At 39.0% G+C, this 16,485-nt stretch overlaps 1 protein-coding gene across 7 annotated transcripts in view; it reads left to right on the top strand.

The window, feature by feature from the left end:
- The window catches only part of cadm3 (cell adhesion molecule 3), a 92,515-nt gene that overhangs the window by 42,010 nt on the left and 34,020 nt on the right, over positions 1-16,485 (top strand). For all 7 annotated transcript variants that reach the window (XM_042429607.1, XM_042429601.1, XM_042429606.1 and 4 more), the window contains exon 4: positions 13,301-13,453. In XM_042429607.1, the coding sequence (XP_042285541.1) occupies positions 13,301-13,453 (153 nt within the window). The remainder of the gene's footprint in view (positions 1-13,300; positions 13,454-16,485) is intronic.

The raw sequence follows: 16,485 nt of genomic DNA, 5'->3' as shown, positions 1-16,485 counted from the left end.
TTGGCAGTCATAGTGTTCATCTACAAAATGAACACTAGGTTAAGGTCCTGCTTAAACTTGCTTAAACCTGCATTTTTTTTTTTTGCCACTTGGGGAAAACTTAGCAAACAATTGCCTGTTTACACATCTAGCAGTAACATTTACCGTGTTTCTGTCTATCTGACAAATGTAAGTCCAATATTCACTCTCCTTTCGGCTCTGGTTTGGTCTCCACCAGCTCCGTAGGGAAATATCTGGCTCTTTAGCTCCTAAATGCTATGCTCATCATCTACTGTAGTTACTAATTTCATCTGTCTGTTGTTTGGTGTCTAGCAGGTAGTGTACGGTGGGTTTTTTTAGAGCTTTTTTGGAGAAACAGTTGAATGAACAATTATAGCTAAAAAAAAAAAAACATTGTTGACTGTTTGGAGGAAATTGGATGCAAACACTGTCTCTTGTGTCCAGGTCACACACTCAGATCTCATTGAAATTATATTCAGTTTCCAAAGTTTTAAGTTCCAAGTTTTAATGTGACTTCTTCTCTTGCCATATCATCTCTGAGTTGAACTCTCCCAGACAAGACTGTCCAGAAATTCCTTGATGGGATTTTTACTGTAATTGGCCAGTCAAGGAGAGAAAGGAGAAAGAAGGACGGGCAGATTAAAAGTAAAATAAAAGGATGTTGCGATGTAAGGAGTGAAGGACAACAGAGGGAAAAGACAGACTGGAAATTGAGAAGAGCAGCAAGTCATCTATGTAACAGCACGGTGCAGACAGTATGCTTCTGAGTTTAGACAGCAAGAGATGGAGGAATGAGAGGAAAGAGGAAAAGACAGATATACTAGCAGAACAATGGGAAGGGGGAAAAAATGGAGTTGATGAAAGAAAGCATAAGAGAAAGAGAATTGGAAAGGAGAAAAAACAGGACCACGTTCCAACACTGCACAGCAAGCAGCAGGCTGTGGAGAGTTGAGACTTAACAAAAAATGGATGGGCGGAGGGAGCGAGGGGAGGGAGGGGTGGTCGAACAGCATGATGACAGTTAGAAGAAGAAGAAGAAAATGAAATGATGAGTGAAAACTCACAGTGATGGCCGCCACACTGCAGACTAGAAACCACTACAGAGAGATCAGAGATGGCACAAAGACAGAGGAAGGAGATGAATAAGCAAAGGCAGAAGGTTAGAGGCTTTTCTTTACTTATTCCTTTAAACTTTATCAAAACAGGTAACCCTAACAACAGAGAAAACCTTTGTTGTGGATATGCACTTAGCCATGAAAGCAAGATAATCATCAAATTGAAGTCAGAGAGGACGAAGAGGAGGAGAAAAGGAGGGTGTGGTGAAGGAAATGTATGGAGTATGAGGGCAGAGTGGTAGGTATTACATTATAGAGAGAAGAGAAATTAGATTGTAAAGATGATGCAGAGAGATAAAGGGAAAGAGACCTTGGATTTAATTTATAAGAAAGGTTCTTATTCGCAAATAATGTGAAAAACAAAGAAGAGTCAAAGCTATGATATATGAAATGTTGATGTTTATGGCATAATCACAGGGTCACGTTAATTTGATCCAATTCTCGGTGGTAGATCGTAAGCTCAAACTGACTTATCATTATTCGGGCAAGGAAAGACACTGATATCAGTTTCATCTGAGAGAGTGGGCATGTTCAGACACATTTCTTAAACAACCCTTGTAAAGCTACATGGAAGTGAAAAGAAGAACTCAATTTAAAAAAAAACTAAAGTAAAAGAACAACTGAGAAAACCAGTCTATTTCCAATGGAGCAGAGCTAATGAGAGTTCTGCATCTGCAGCATAACTGCCTAGATAAAGATAAAGCAAAAGAGGAAATTAATTGTTAAGGGACACAAAGCCCAGTTGTGTTTATTAAAGCAGATACAATGACAAAAAAACACATTTTACAACTAATCCTGTCTTGTATTAATCTGAGCGTGAACATTTAGTGCAAAGAAACCTGTCATTCAATGGTGAAAATAAATTATCTGATAACTGTGGCCAATTCAGGATATTTTCTAATATTTTAAGGCCTTAATTCCAGCTAATTTATTTTAAGACCCTTTTAAGGACCCACAGATACCCTGGAGGGACTGTGTGGGAGTGGATGGATGGATGGATGGATAGATGGATGGATGAGGGGAGAAAAGACACCCAGTGCTGCTTAATAGAAGAGATTAGACAGCTAAGAAAGCATGAAAACAGATGGGTTTCTACTACATTAAGGCTGGACTATCAGGAGACGGAGACATTGGGACAGAGAAATGGACATAAGGGAGACGAAGACAGGTGGAGAAACAAAAACAGAGAAATCAAGAGGGAAACAAACAAGGACATTACATTTGCATATTTGACTTGTAGCTGGCGCCGTCCTCCGAAACTACTCAAACTAACTTGAAAGTAGCACTCCTCTGCACCAACCATGACTGTCAGAATTTCTTTCTCAGGAGACTCAACGGCTTCAGAGTGAGTCAGCCAATCTCAACTGTTCCACTTGACATTGTGTTGTGTTCACTTGAACTTCAAGCTCAGGTGTAAGCTTCCTAGAATAGTTATTATGCAAAAGTAATTGTAAATCCCAGAGGTAGGTGAGAGACTTATATTCTGTCAGGAGAAGAGATGAAACCATGAACAGTATAATAGACAGTTCTCTTGCTTTATTCCTTAGTTTGAGACTTAGTTTGTTTGTTGCCCTTGGCAACCAAACAAAGTCTTTTATTCAAAATACAATCGGCATTTTACATTTGGAGTTGAAAAAGTTGAAGCGTAAATCTTGCTCCATTATTTTTGACTTGATGATTTATGCTTTGTAGTATTTTATCTATATTTTTCACAAGTGTACTGTATACTCTGATAGTGTCTTAATACCATATTTTGTCTTATACGTTATGTGTTTCATTGCTGCTTTTATGTTTTGGTAAGCCAAAGACATTTTTTTTTTACTTTGGTGGACAATAAAGTTTCATTATTTTAAATTCTATTTGATGAAGATTAATCAGCTCAGTTTACAAGCCAATTAGCTATCAACTAATAGGCCGATTATATTAAACCCAAATTTAACATGTGAAAAGATATCCCTCTGGATGCTTGAAACCAATTTGTTTCTAATATGTTTTTCAAAGGATATTTTGTGCAGTTACATCATTTATTATACATCTCAGCAAACTACACAACAGTACTGTAAGACTGAGGAGAGCTGTACTGTCTCTTCACATGTGAGGTTAAACACTCAACTCTAAACAACTTTGTGAAATGAGAGCAAACTCTGAAATGCAGATTACATGTTGTGGACACAGAAAAATATAAAAAATACATTCCACCATTGTGAAAAGATTATCTGACAGTACCACAAATTGGATACTGTATATTCACTTGTTAGCTAACGATTAGCTCTCAGCCTGAGAAATGAGGATAAATAAGGATATTTGTTTTGGTTTGTTGCTTGTGATTAGAAACTAAAAACTTTGGGGAAAACACACAAAAAACTTTTCTATATGATTTAGCAAACAAACCAAGGTTATCAAGTTTTAAAAGTAAATACGTCTGTCCACCTTAACACCTATGCCTTTTTCACTGCTGTAGTTCAATATGAAGCTACATCATGTCTCCAGCTGCGTCCACCGCCACTTCAACACTTTCCTTATGTCACTTCCTTTTTGAACAAGGACCCTGTTATATATATTTTATGATGTATTTGTTCCATAAAATTTCATGAGACTAGACAGATAGCCTACACAGAGAACCGAAACCTCAAATGCTTATCTCACCCAGACAATAAAAGAAGACCGGCAAATGCAAATATTCGCAATTTGTTTTGCAAACACATTTCCTTACTAGATGAAAAACCCTCTATATTTGCTTTGAGTCCATCTATAATTTTATTTATTTGTCATGTGTGGTTTCCATGAAAGCATATCAGGAGACATCAGACAGGCTAACTGCCTCAGAACAATTTAACGAGGTAATGGCTCTCTGGTGATTTACAAAGCATGGTGGACAGGGAAGCTCTTGTCTAGTGGGAGGATATTGAGTAGGCAGGCGTTAACCATGGTAAAAATGACTATAACTTGCAAATATTTTCATTAAAAGCACACCCTGAGCACTTTTTAAGTTTGTGCCACTTATAATGCTAAACAGTCTTAAGTGAAACAAGGGAAAAAATATTGAAATTGATGGAAAAATCCCCATTCAGCCTCTCAGGGAATGAGAAAAAACTGACAATGACTTTTCACAACACAGTGCGATATGGTGCAAATGCAGGGTGTGAGATGTTTTTTGACATTTTCTGAAAAACTATTGATCCACATCGCATCAGTCAAAGTTTTCTTGGTGTCTGGGAAGGCTCTCTGGAGAATGTATTAACAACCATCACAGGACTGAAAGTCTGTAAGATAGACTTTGAAATCTAGTACTTGAAAGAAGGCTTTTTCTGCATTTTGTTTTTGTATCATCTGAACTCTATGTTTTTTTCCAAGTGTCCTTAAAATAATCGTGTGTAACAGAAGACGAGTGCAAGGAGAAGAAAGAGATCTAGAGAATTCAAAGTTAAAAAATCCAATTATTTTTAAGGTTAATGAAGTAAACATAAAAAAAAAAAACATCCTGTGGGATTCAGAAATTGTCCTTTTGCCTCTCTCGCATAGAAATAAGAAATCTAAATCAATAAACCAAACATAAAACACTTCACATGCATACATTAGTGTTAGTTGAATTATAATGGATCTATCGTTGTGAAGGAGGAGACGGTTCCACGCTCATAACTCTGAAGCAATCTCTTAATTTTTTAATCAACATTTCAGAACATATTAACTGCTATGTATCATGCTGAAATGTTGATTCATGCACATTAAAAATGTAACTTTGTCCCAAACTGAGTCAAAATTGAACCACTTTGGGTCAATATATAAATAAACAGACTGCAATGGAGTTGTGGAGTGTTTAGATCTCTTCTGGTTTATCTGATGTTTACCTGCGAGCTGGCATATTACGAGAGTTGTAGTGTGTTTTTCCTTCATTTCTCTTACAGTTTAATCCTCGACTTTGAGTGTAAACGGTTGAAACCAATTGTAATTCTAACCTTAACCTCAAAGTCCTAACCTTAAGGGAATAGTTTGACATTTTAGGAAATACGCTTAGTTGTTTTCTTGCTGAGAGTTGGATAAGAAGATCGATAGCACTCTCACATCTGTACACTAAATAAGAAGCTACAGCCAGCAGCCGGTTATCTTAACTTTGTATAAAGTCTAAAACCAGGGGGAAACAGCTGGTCTGGCGCTGTCCAAAAGTAACGAAATCCACCTATTAGCAAAATCGTATTTGTTTAATCCGTACAAAAACTGACCGTTTGCCAATCATCCCTTTTTTGAACCTTTGGACAGAGCGAGAGTCGTATAGATCTTCTGGTCTAATTCCTAGCAAGGAAGCAAATAAGCAAATTTCCCAAAATGTTGAAATTAGAATGGACTACAATGACCTTGCTTTGGAGTATCTTCTTTCATGACAAAATGAGGACATTCAGTCTTAATAGAAAAACCTACAGGACATCAAGGAACATTGGGAAGAGGGATGAAAATTTTCTCACTTTACTTTGCGCGAGTCTGATCCTTTAACTTAAGAAACGAGCAGCGAAGATAATGTGACGGCATGCAGACAACTAAAAGCAGCTGAAGGCAGCGGGCTGATAGTGACAGCATTTATGATAATTGCTCCATTGACTTCTTTTTTCTACAAAGGTGAGGAAAAATGAGAAAATAAGCTACACCTCAGCATTATACAATCTATTCTGCCATGCTTTCTTTTGAATCCTTTTGCACCAGGCTGTGCAGCCAGCATGAGCAGTGTCTTCTCTACGTAATCTAGCTCTTAGGATGTGTCATCGGTCAGTATTATTTGCCAGAAATCCCCAATGGACCTTTTTTGCTGCTGTAAATACTACATGGCAGGGTTCCATTGGCATGTTGCTTGAAGCTGATACACCGTTGGGAACATTTCTCTCTCAAGTTTCAACTGGAACTAATGCCTTCTTGCTTCAATTTGCACCGCCTTGGGCAAAGTTTGGTTCATCTCTCTCTGTTTGCCTTCTTTCATTGATTTTGCATACATTTGTGCTGCTCCCTCTAAATGATTATATTTTAATTCTGTCTGAACGTAGGGGGAAGTGACACAAGTGGATTGAGAGGGAGAAAGAGGCGGAGTGAAGGAGTGAAAGGTAGATAAAACAGACAGAGGTGTGTGTTTATCAAGCGTTTCATAGTTGGCACACTGATCCAGGATCAATTGATGCTCTCAGATCAGTGGGAACAGTATGATCAAGGGAAGCCCGCGGTCACTGAACCCAGATCAGCTGTCGGATGGGACGGATAATTAGGGAGCTGGAGAGAATATTTGGAAACAGATGGGAAGATGGAGAGGACATGTGTGGGTGAGAGAGAGAGAGAGAGAGAGAAAGGGAGAGAGAGAGAGAGAAGGAAGAAGAGAGCCAGTCTCGTTGGATGAGAGTGTCAGCTAACTGTCTACAATGTGAAACAAATGAGAGAGAGAGAGAGGGGGCTGAATGATGGAGAGAAAGAGGGAGGGGTAGACAGAAGAAGAGGAGAGTGAACAAAGAAAGCCGAAAGACAGATGGATGGAAAGAAAAATGGACGCAGAGGGAAGCAGGAGGGAGAGGTGAAATGCAGATTCAGGTTGAGCCAAAGAGGGAGATAAAGAGATGGAGAAGCGATAGAGACAGAAATATGAAAATATTGCTCCGTAACTGATGTACTTTGCTCCGGCAACACAGGTTTCTTCCCTGTATCTTGCCAATAAAGCAAATTTGAATTTTAGAGAACTCAAGGTGGAGTGGAAACTTGGTTGGAAAGGCGTAAGGAGGCAGGAGGCTGATGAAAAAGGAATATATGTATGTGCACTCAGTATGTGTTGTGAGAGTATTCCCCTCTTCCCCCCCTGAATGTTTGAAGTTGAAAGAGCATGAGAAAGATTGAGGGAGGAGGTGGAAGAAGAAGACGAGCGGGCGAAAAATAGCTGCTGTGACCGGATCAACAGTTGGACCTTTAGGGAGTATCAAGTCTCGAGTCTGAGCCGCAGACAAGACCCACTGTCTGGTCAAAGACACAGACAAACACACAGACATGCTTTCCAACACTGATGTAGAAAAAGGTTTGCATACTGACAAGCATATTTTGTACTTGATGTGTAATCTTCTCGGCTGGAAGCCCTCCCGACACCACTCAGAAACCCTTCACCCTCTTGCACATCTATACACATATATAGAGTTGAGGGAGCCGTTGGTTACTGGAAGTATTTTTACTGAATATAAATTCCCTTTTCAAAGTGTTCTTTTAACAATATTTCCAATATTGCGCAACATAGAAACATGGGAGTCTCCATGGTAATTTAAGACACTATACTGCTGCTGGAGACGATCCACCGTTATCCCGACCGTGCTAATCTCCACCGAACTCGTGAGCTGAAAGCTGCACTCGTAGCTCAAGTGCAGCTGTTTTCTCCTCTCTGACATCTGTACGCGCCAGATCTATTTTTGTCGGAGCAGTGTCTCGGAAGCATGAAATTCAATTGTGGTTGTATGTAATTGCCTATATTTATAAACAGTAGACTTGAAATTGATATTTAATGATGCATTTCATTTGTATTTGACTTTCTTTATGTGAGTCTCTTGCAAAGTTTGTGAAGCAGGAGGAGGAATTCTACCCTTTCATTTTGCTAATAATAAGAAATACAAATACGGAAAGATAAGTATACCGCTGCAAAGCTCTATTCAACAAACTTCTCTGCTTAACAACTCTAAACAATAATGGAAATGTGGCTGCTGAAGAACAGACTGCTTTAAGATGTTTCAGTTCTGACATGCCTTCAGTAGACATTTAATTTGGAGAAGTATCGAAAATGCAGCTTAACTGCTACATGGCACAGTTGAGTCCAGAGGTCAGGTGTGAAAATCAGAGCAAGGACAAATTCAAAGCTCTTTGTTGTTGAAAATGGAAATAAAACACTTCACCGTCGTTGCTAAATTCATCCAGAATTGAACCAAAATCCAAAAGCGAAATGATTTAAACTGTTGAATGTTTTATCAGTTGTCTACAAAGTGTTATCTTTATTTTCAGCTTGCTGTAAATTTAATCTTGGTGATTGGATGTTTCTTACTGTAAATGATCCTTGGCCATAGGTCATTGGTAACTCCTCTCTTAAAAGTGGCTTTAATTGATATTTCTATAATAACAATATATCAAATGACAATAATAACAACGTAATATGAAAGGCATCATGTGTAGTGATGAACCTACAGAGATCTATCAGCCACTCTGCGGCTCCCCTCTGCTTTATGGAGCTTTATACCGAGTTTCAGCTCATTGTTTAGCTGTCCGGCTGCAACTTTACGGTTTTGGTTTACTCTCAGCGCTCTCATAGTGTAATTTCCGGCCGCAACAGGCAGATGTTTTCAGAGAAAAAGCTCTCAAACTCCACTCTACACTACCGGCTCAGCACCAAATGGCAAACAGACACAATTAGTGACTAGCTGGTGAAGATAGTGGAGCATTTAGTGGAGCTAAAGAGCCAGATATTTCCCTCAGGAGTTGGTACAGACCAAAAACAGAGGTAAAAGAGTGCACATTAGAATTACTTTCACCAGAAATGACTTCAAATGAATGATAATGTTGCTTCCTTACTGGTGGATGTTTAAATAAGCAACTGTTTGCTTAAAAGCTTATCATATTATGGTGATAAAATGTCAGTGTAATGTTCATAACTTGTTTCCACTGCCCCCAAGTGGCCAAAAAATTCAGTTAATGCAGGTTAAGATTTTTCACAGGCTTAAACTTTTGCCTTTTTGTAAGACAATATTGACAATATGTAAGACAGTATCTTGGTCTTTTACTGATGTTCTTACACTGATATTCTTTTACTGATGATTCAACTTCGACAGTTTCATTTGTATTATTTCTAAACACGGGGAATAAAAAGAGTAAACAAGAGCATTCACTTTGGAATTTTAAAAATGTCAGTGCATGTTGAAAAAGTTGTAAAGTTTATAGTTTCGTGTCCATCTAAGCCCGTGAAGTGCTTGAACTGTCAGTCACCACGCATGAGAGAATAAACATGAGTGTTACTTGCCAACTCTATTCCTCTACCCCACTACACACACACACACACACACACACACGTACATACCACACTCATCCATTAATCCACTTCATTTAAATACTTATAAATTCATTACATGCCTTCACTGCAGAAACGAAAGCCAAACAGCAGTGTGTGACCTATTGGCAGACTATTTATGCTGACCACAACACAGGCTAAGCAGCGCGAGGCACATGTACAATTTTCAGGGGCCTCCCGATCGATACACCCCCGTAACTAGATATCATACCATTTTTGAAAATCCATCACACCTGTAGTCGCAAGCAATATACATCGTTTATAATGAAAAAAAGAATAAAAAAAAGATAGAGAGAGAGAGAGAGAATGAGAGAGAGACAGAGAGAAAAGCCCCCAGTCAGAAAAGATTAAAAATGGGTGAGATGTAACGGAGAAAGACGAAGAAGAACAAGAAAGAAGGGAGATAGAGGAGAGATGAGGGGAAGAGAATTAAGGAGACTGATAGTTGAGCGCAGGGTCCAGGGGGCATGGATAAGTGTGTGTATCAGTGTGTGTGTGTGTGTGTGTGTGTGAGTGAGTGAGTGACCGTATGCCTCACACACACCCACACACACCCACACAGAGAGGGAAGCTCATGAAGACAAATGTAGTGACCTTGCTTAGTGATAAGGCATGAAGATAAAGTAGTATTGGATGAAATAACTGAAAAATACGAAGAGAAACAAAGGGAGGTGTGTGTGTGTGTGCGTGGGTGTGTGTGTGTGTGAGTGTGGGAGTTCAATAGAGATAGACAGGAAAACAGACAGATGGAGAGATGGAGAGACAGTGAGGTAAAAGTGAGACAGAAATACACACAGGCACACAGATGTGGCTGAATAGTGAGAAAGCAAATAAACAGTAAAATAGGAAAACAGACAGTGACTATAACACAGCATGAAACTGCACACATACACACATTTGGACTCGCCCACACAATACTTCCTTCTAAAGATTTTCAGTATTAAATGACTTAACGAGTAATTTAACACCAGCAGAATCTCTTGTTTTTGCTGGTCTGCCAATGGTTGACGTTCTCACTTGCTGCAGTGATGTAAAGCTGTACTCAGGGTGTGGTCGTTCGCTGTTGTTACAGGTGAAACAGAGCAAACCTCATCAACCAGAAGATGTCAGTGAAACAATCCTTTTCTCATTGGTGTTACTTTTCCATTCTGTATATGTAACTGTAGTCGACAAATCTGAGGTACTTGGTTTCTTGGATAAAAGTCAGCAGTCAACTTAATTTCTAAAAAAAAAACTTGGTGCTCTCTACAGGTAAAAGATGTAGCCAATGCCTTGCTGAGATGTGACAGTCGCTACTTTCAAAAGGAACTCATGAGGTCGTATTTTCCATGTGTGAAGTCAAGTACCACTAAGCTTGGTGTAGGTAGTTTAAGTCATGAGAAGACTGTTGCTTGGCAACTGACTACAAAAAATGTCACCAAGATCCCTTTTAAAAAGACTTTCAGCGCCCTGGTAGCTAAGTGCCACATAACTGCAACGTCCCTGGTTCGACTCTGGCTTTCCTTTGGTTGCATGTCTCTCCCCCGTTGTTTCCTGTTATCTTCTCCACTATCAGCTCTCCATTAAAGGCTGAGAATTCCTAAAATATATCTTTAAAAAATGGTGGCTGATTTGCTGTTTTGTGCATTTCGACATCTTGCTTATGAATGCAAAAGAAACCCAAAGATAATTCACTTCCACTGGGTCTGACATCTTTTAAATGTCAGTGGGCACTCCAAGTCGTGAACTTATAAACACAGCAAACAGCAAACTTACACAGCAAACACTTGGACACCATATGTAACACTTACAGTAGCAATCAAAAGTTTGGACACACCTTCCCATTCATCTGAATGAGAAAATGTGTCCAGACTTTTGACTGGTACTGTAGCTTTATCTCAATAGAACGTACAGTGAATATATGTTTGCGATAGCTAGCATGTCTTAGAAAACTAAAAGCTATGATCGCATCATGTTTAGCAGCTAGCTAACAACATAGCGCTACAGTAATTGGTTTAGTCAGAACATTTTACTGTTATTACAGTAGAGAGATTAAAACTGTTGGATATGTCTGAAGCAAAGATAAAGACTCAAAGCAAAATAATAAAAACAACCAAACAAACAAGACACAAATAAAGTACAAAAAAGTAGTAAAGTATTGTATTATACAAAACCATCTATACCAGAACTATCTTGAACTTAACCATTTACCCCAACCATCCCTAGAAATTGTTCAAAATGGCTGTAAATCAGACAATATAAGCGGTTCTGTTGGCACTGCATGCATGGGGCCACTTGGTCTGTTATGTACCTGCTTACCCTGTGCTGATTGTGTCAGGCCTTTAGAAACCTCCCTCCAGGCTACAGTACATTTACCAGTAGATGCAACTTACTGTTAGTTTAGCTGACTCTTCTCAAACCTCAGCTCCTTGTGTTTCACAGATGAGGTTGAGGATAAGACAAAAAATAGTGCCAAGGTAACTTAAAACAACTTTCTTCTGTGGGAACAAATCTACTGCACTATTCACTTTACTTGATCACAACAGGTTTGTGCAGGCATCTGCTTTCTTTTAGTCGGATTGTTATACCTTTAGTTGGTATTTACAGAGATCCAATTCTGCATGATGGCACCACAAAACAAGGCTGAAAAGCCTGCATCGAGATAGAGAGATAGACAGATAGACATCTAGAAAGACAGGCGGATAGACAGAAGGCAGGGAGACAGACAGCAATCACACTGCACAAACACCTTAGAGGTCAATGCTATCACGGAAACGAGCGGTTATTTCGTAGCATTTCATCATCATCATCTATCTCAGTCGCTTGTGCTCTCTCTCCCTCTTTCATGGCTGGATTTCTCATTGATGACAAAGCCATTTATGTCTCTCTTATGTTCCCCACTGCCTCCCTCCTCTTCATCCTCCCCCCAGTCTCCCTCCTTCCCAACCCATCCCTTACTGTCTCTCGTTCTCCTTGCTATTTATGCTTCTTCTGTTTTGTTTTTCTCAGGTTTTTTTTTTCTCTCTTGCAGTTTCTCTCGTCTCTCATTCTCAATTTGCGTCTCCCTCTTTGTTTTTCTTTGCCTTGTTCATGCTCACATCTCAGCTATTTTTTCCTTTGCTCTCACCTCATCTTAATCACTCCTCCTTCTCCTCCCCCTCCTCCTCTCTCCCTCTTACATCATTTTCTTTCTAAACACTTCCCCCCCTCCCTTCTCCTCCTTTCCACTTTACCTTTCTCTTTTCCCATGATTTAGATTCCGCATTTCATCTTTCTTATTTTCCTTGTACCTCTTACCCTGCCCTCCACATCCCTTTTCTCCCTCCCTCGCATGCTTTTTGCTTTCTTTTTCTCCCTACCTCCCCTCCCTTTTTTCTTTTTTCTTTCATGCTTTCTTTCACTACTTTACCTCCCTTGTGTCTCCCCACCTCCACCTTTATTCTTTTCTCTTTTCAATCTAAAGTCTTTTTCTTAAATCTTTCCTCTCCTTCCAATTATCCCCTTTCTCTCCTCCACACATCCCTATTATTTTTCTCTTCTACAGTACCTCCCCGTCTCACCCATTCCCTCCCTCCTTTCTCTCACCTTCCTCCCTATTTCACCTGATTTTTCTTATCCATCCTCCATGGCCTTTTCCCCTTACTTCTCTCCATCACCTACCTCCTTCTCACTATGTGTAGCACCCTCATGTTTCCTTCTTTTCCTTCATCTCTTGTCTTTCCTTCCCTTTCACCTCCCACCTCCACACACTCTCCTTCATCTTTTCCCCTTCATCTTCCTCCTCTTCTTTCTCCTACCCTGTCCTCCTGACCCAATACTCATCCTCCTTCCCCTGTGTTCTCTTCCCCCTCCTTTCTATTTCTTCTCCTGCATTAGAGCAAGTAACCAGTGCAGTGAAAATATGACAAAACTTTTAGATGTTTATTGCAACTTATACACTATATATACAAAAATAAATTACTCAGAGTTCAAGTTAGAAAAGTTTAAATTGCAGTAAAAAGAACCCAACAATTAAAATAAGTAAATACATAAAATAACTGAACAAAGCATACCTTATACAACTTAATTCTCCTTGAATAATTCATAAAGCAGATCATATATATATATATGCACATTTCTAATTATTGATATCCTTTTCTTTCTTCAGCACTGAGAGATAACCGCATCCAGCTGTACCGCTCGACACCCACCGAGCTCTCCATCACCATCGCCGAAGTGCAGCTGTCTGATGAGGGCGAGTACACCTGCTCCATCTTCACCATGCCAGTCCGTACCGCACGAGCCACTGTCACCGTGCTAGGTGGGTCAACCATGCACACAGACACACACACAGACACACACACAGACACACACACACACACACATATACCATTTTTTACATCAACTTCCTCTGATGCTGCAGGAAAAATAAATGTGCAAGTTAGGTGTGTTCCAATAGATGTGTTAAACAGCTTTCCTGAACATTAGGAAAAAAGGACATGCTTTTGTAGAAAGTTTATAAAAAAATCCAGAATATGAGAAGCACATTTTGCCCATTTTTCATTATAATTTTAGTCAAATCCCTGTAGTCTTCAGATTTCTGTAAAAGCTTTTCTTTGTTCTCACTGAGGGCCTAATAGTGCAAGATGACATTTTTGCCTTCCTTGTGTTCATACTCAGTCATGTCTCCTTTGAGACTGATTGATGGCTGTGCAAATCAGCTTGACTGCAGTCTATCTTAATTTCCCCTCCAAACCTGTAGGATTGTGACAAATTTGAATGGATGTTTTTAGGCTTTTGGCATTTTTTCTTATTTTCTCCTCAGTTGTCATGTTGTTTACAACAGTTTTATAATAATTCCTGTTTTTCTACCAAACAATTTCACACCCCACACAGAAATATCACAAAATTACAAAATAGTTTGACTTTAAAATGGTGAAATAATGGCTCAAATTCACCTTGATACACCGCTGTGGCATTGTGTTAGTCTTAATTACCCACAGCATGTCCCTTCTCTCAGAGCTGTATGAAGTTTGACCCTGTATATGTCCGTTGTAACTGTAACTTGCCAGGAAAAGCTGCTTTCTGCGTGAGGCAAAATACTGGTGCTCAAGCAATTTAACATTGAACTTCCATGAATTTAGGGGACTTATGATAGACCACTGCCCATAATACAACCCAAGCCACCAGTTTTTAACAGAGGTTTTTAGTTAAAATGTTGTAGTTTGCAAGCCCAAGCGGAGATAACCATGGTGGCATCATCAGTTATTTTCTGAAACAGAGAGAGAAGACATCATTATTATTATTATTATTCTTTATTAAAAAAGAACAATGCACAAAAAAACATTAATCTCAAAATGAGAAGAGATGATTTATGCTAGATTTATCTATTAGCTAATTTCCATTACCCAGGGACAATTTCCGGTCCCTGGGCAGGTACACACAGAGCAATCACCAGACGCTAAAAACATTAATTTACATGCAACACCATTACATAGTCTCTATCACACTAACAATTATACAGATAAATCTACAAGCACACATCAACATATAAATACCAGCACATTCATCCAGTACAACTATAAAATTACAATTCATTACAATTAAAAATGTGAATCACAGTCAAATTAATGTCGACATGACTGGTTGCTCAGTATCCAATTTTTTTGTACCATGGGGAAAAAGAATGAAAGTCTGTGCAAGTTTCTAAGCTCAGCTGGAAGCATATTCCAATGTTTGATGGCCATAAATAAAAAAGCAGATTGTACAAAGGCAGTCCGCCGCAGTAGGATGTTAAGTCTGAGTCTAGAGCACATTGAGAGGTTCTGCTCATTTGCTCAGAGTGGAGCTGAAAAAAGCTCTTCAGTGGTGGAGAAGGAGCATTGTAAATTATCTTAAGTACCAATCGAACTTCTGAAAACAGAATGTGATTTTCAAAACTTATGAGGTTGTATTTGGACATTATGTTACAATGATGATGATTTAATGATTTCCTATCAAAAACTTTTAAAGCTTGTTTGAAAAGAATCTCAGTTGGTTTCAGCACAGTCTTACTGTACTGGGGCCAGCAGGACATGCAATAATGAAGATGTGAAAAAATCGTAGCATGCAAAAATGTTTTTGATGCTTCTATTGTTAATGAGTTCCTAATATGTCTAAATTTAACAATGTTATATTTAAATTTTTTACTCATCCTTTTAATATGACTTTCAACTCAAATTGGAATCCAAAATCATACCTAAATATTTAACTTCATTAATATTTTTGATTATTTGTCCATTAACCCTAAGCTGCGTATACACAGTTTGTTTTTGTTTATTAGCACAATACATCATCTCTGTTTTCTTTATATTCGAGGTAAAACATGAGTCATTCAGCAACTTCATGAAGCATTAACAAAAGCTTAGTGGCCACTTGTTCAGCATCTCTCCCATGAGTGTATACGACTGCATCATCAGCATACATCTGAATATCGACATCTTCACAAACGGATGAGAGATCATTGATGTATAAACTGAACAGCAGTGGCCCCAGAATTGAGCCTTGTGGCACTCCCATTGTGCATAAATTTAGTGATTATTCCTAAATCCGAACTGTACAGGGTGGAGTAGATCTTTATCTCAATTGTTCTCAAGGCTGAGTACTGTAGCTTTGCTCAAGATGCATGGATATAGGTGTATCATGCTTTTTGGGATTTTCTGTCATTTTTCTACTGATGTCGGATGTCTATGTCAAACATGGCCAAAGTTACAATTCCTGAGGTGTATGTAGAAATGCTCCCTGCAAGTCAAAAGCCCTTAGCCTGCTCTGATTGCTTTGTTTGTAATGTTACCTCTACTTCCTCCTCGTGATGACGTCAGATTGTTCGCACAGCCCATAAATGGCCATCTGTTCTGTAGCCTTTGTTGCTAATATTGTTGCTAAAGCTGTTCCATGGGCTGTTCACATTGTCCACTCACATATTTCGGAACGGATTTCGGCTCAAACATGTACAGATGTATTTGAGAAGTTTATATTTTGAGTAAAGGACAAGAAAAAGAAGTGAAATCCTCCTACTTTTTGTCTACGTAGCCTCCAGAGCCAGCAAAGTTCTGTCAAGGGGCATCTTCTGGAAGCTGGCCAATCAGAACAGAGTGGGCCCATTGGGAGGTGGGCGTTGAAGAGACAGGAGCTAACAGGCCTGTTTTAGATAGAGGCTGAACTGAGGGTCTGCATAAAGGGCCAGTATAAGATAACTGTAAATGATGTAAAGATATTCCAGTAGAGCCTACAATATAATTATAGACCTGGAAATGTGCCTGATACATCCCTTTTAAACGATTATTCTGCCAACCTACAATGACACAGATGAAT

This window comes from Thunnus maccoyii, chromosome 12, assembly GCF_910596095.1.
Source record: "Thunnus maccoyii chromosome 12, fThuMac1.1, whole genome shotgun sequence".
NCBI lineage: Eukaryota > Metazoa > Chordata > Actinopteri > Scombriformes > Scombridae > Thunnus > Thunnus maccoyii.
The sequence above is the reverse complement of the archived record's forward strand: the minus strand, read 5'-3'. Positions and strand labels throughout refer to the sequence as shown.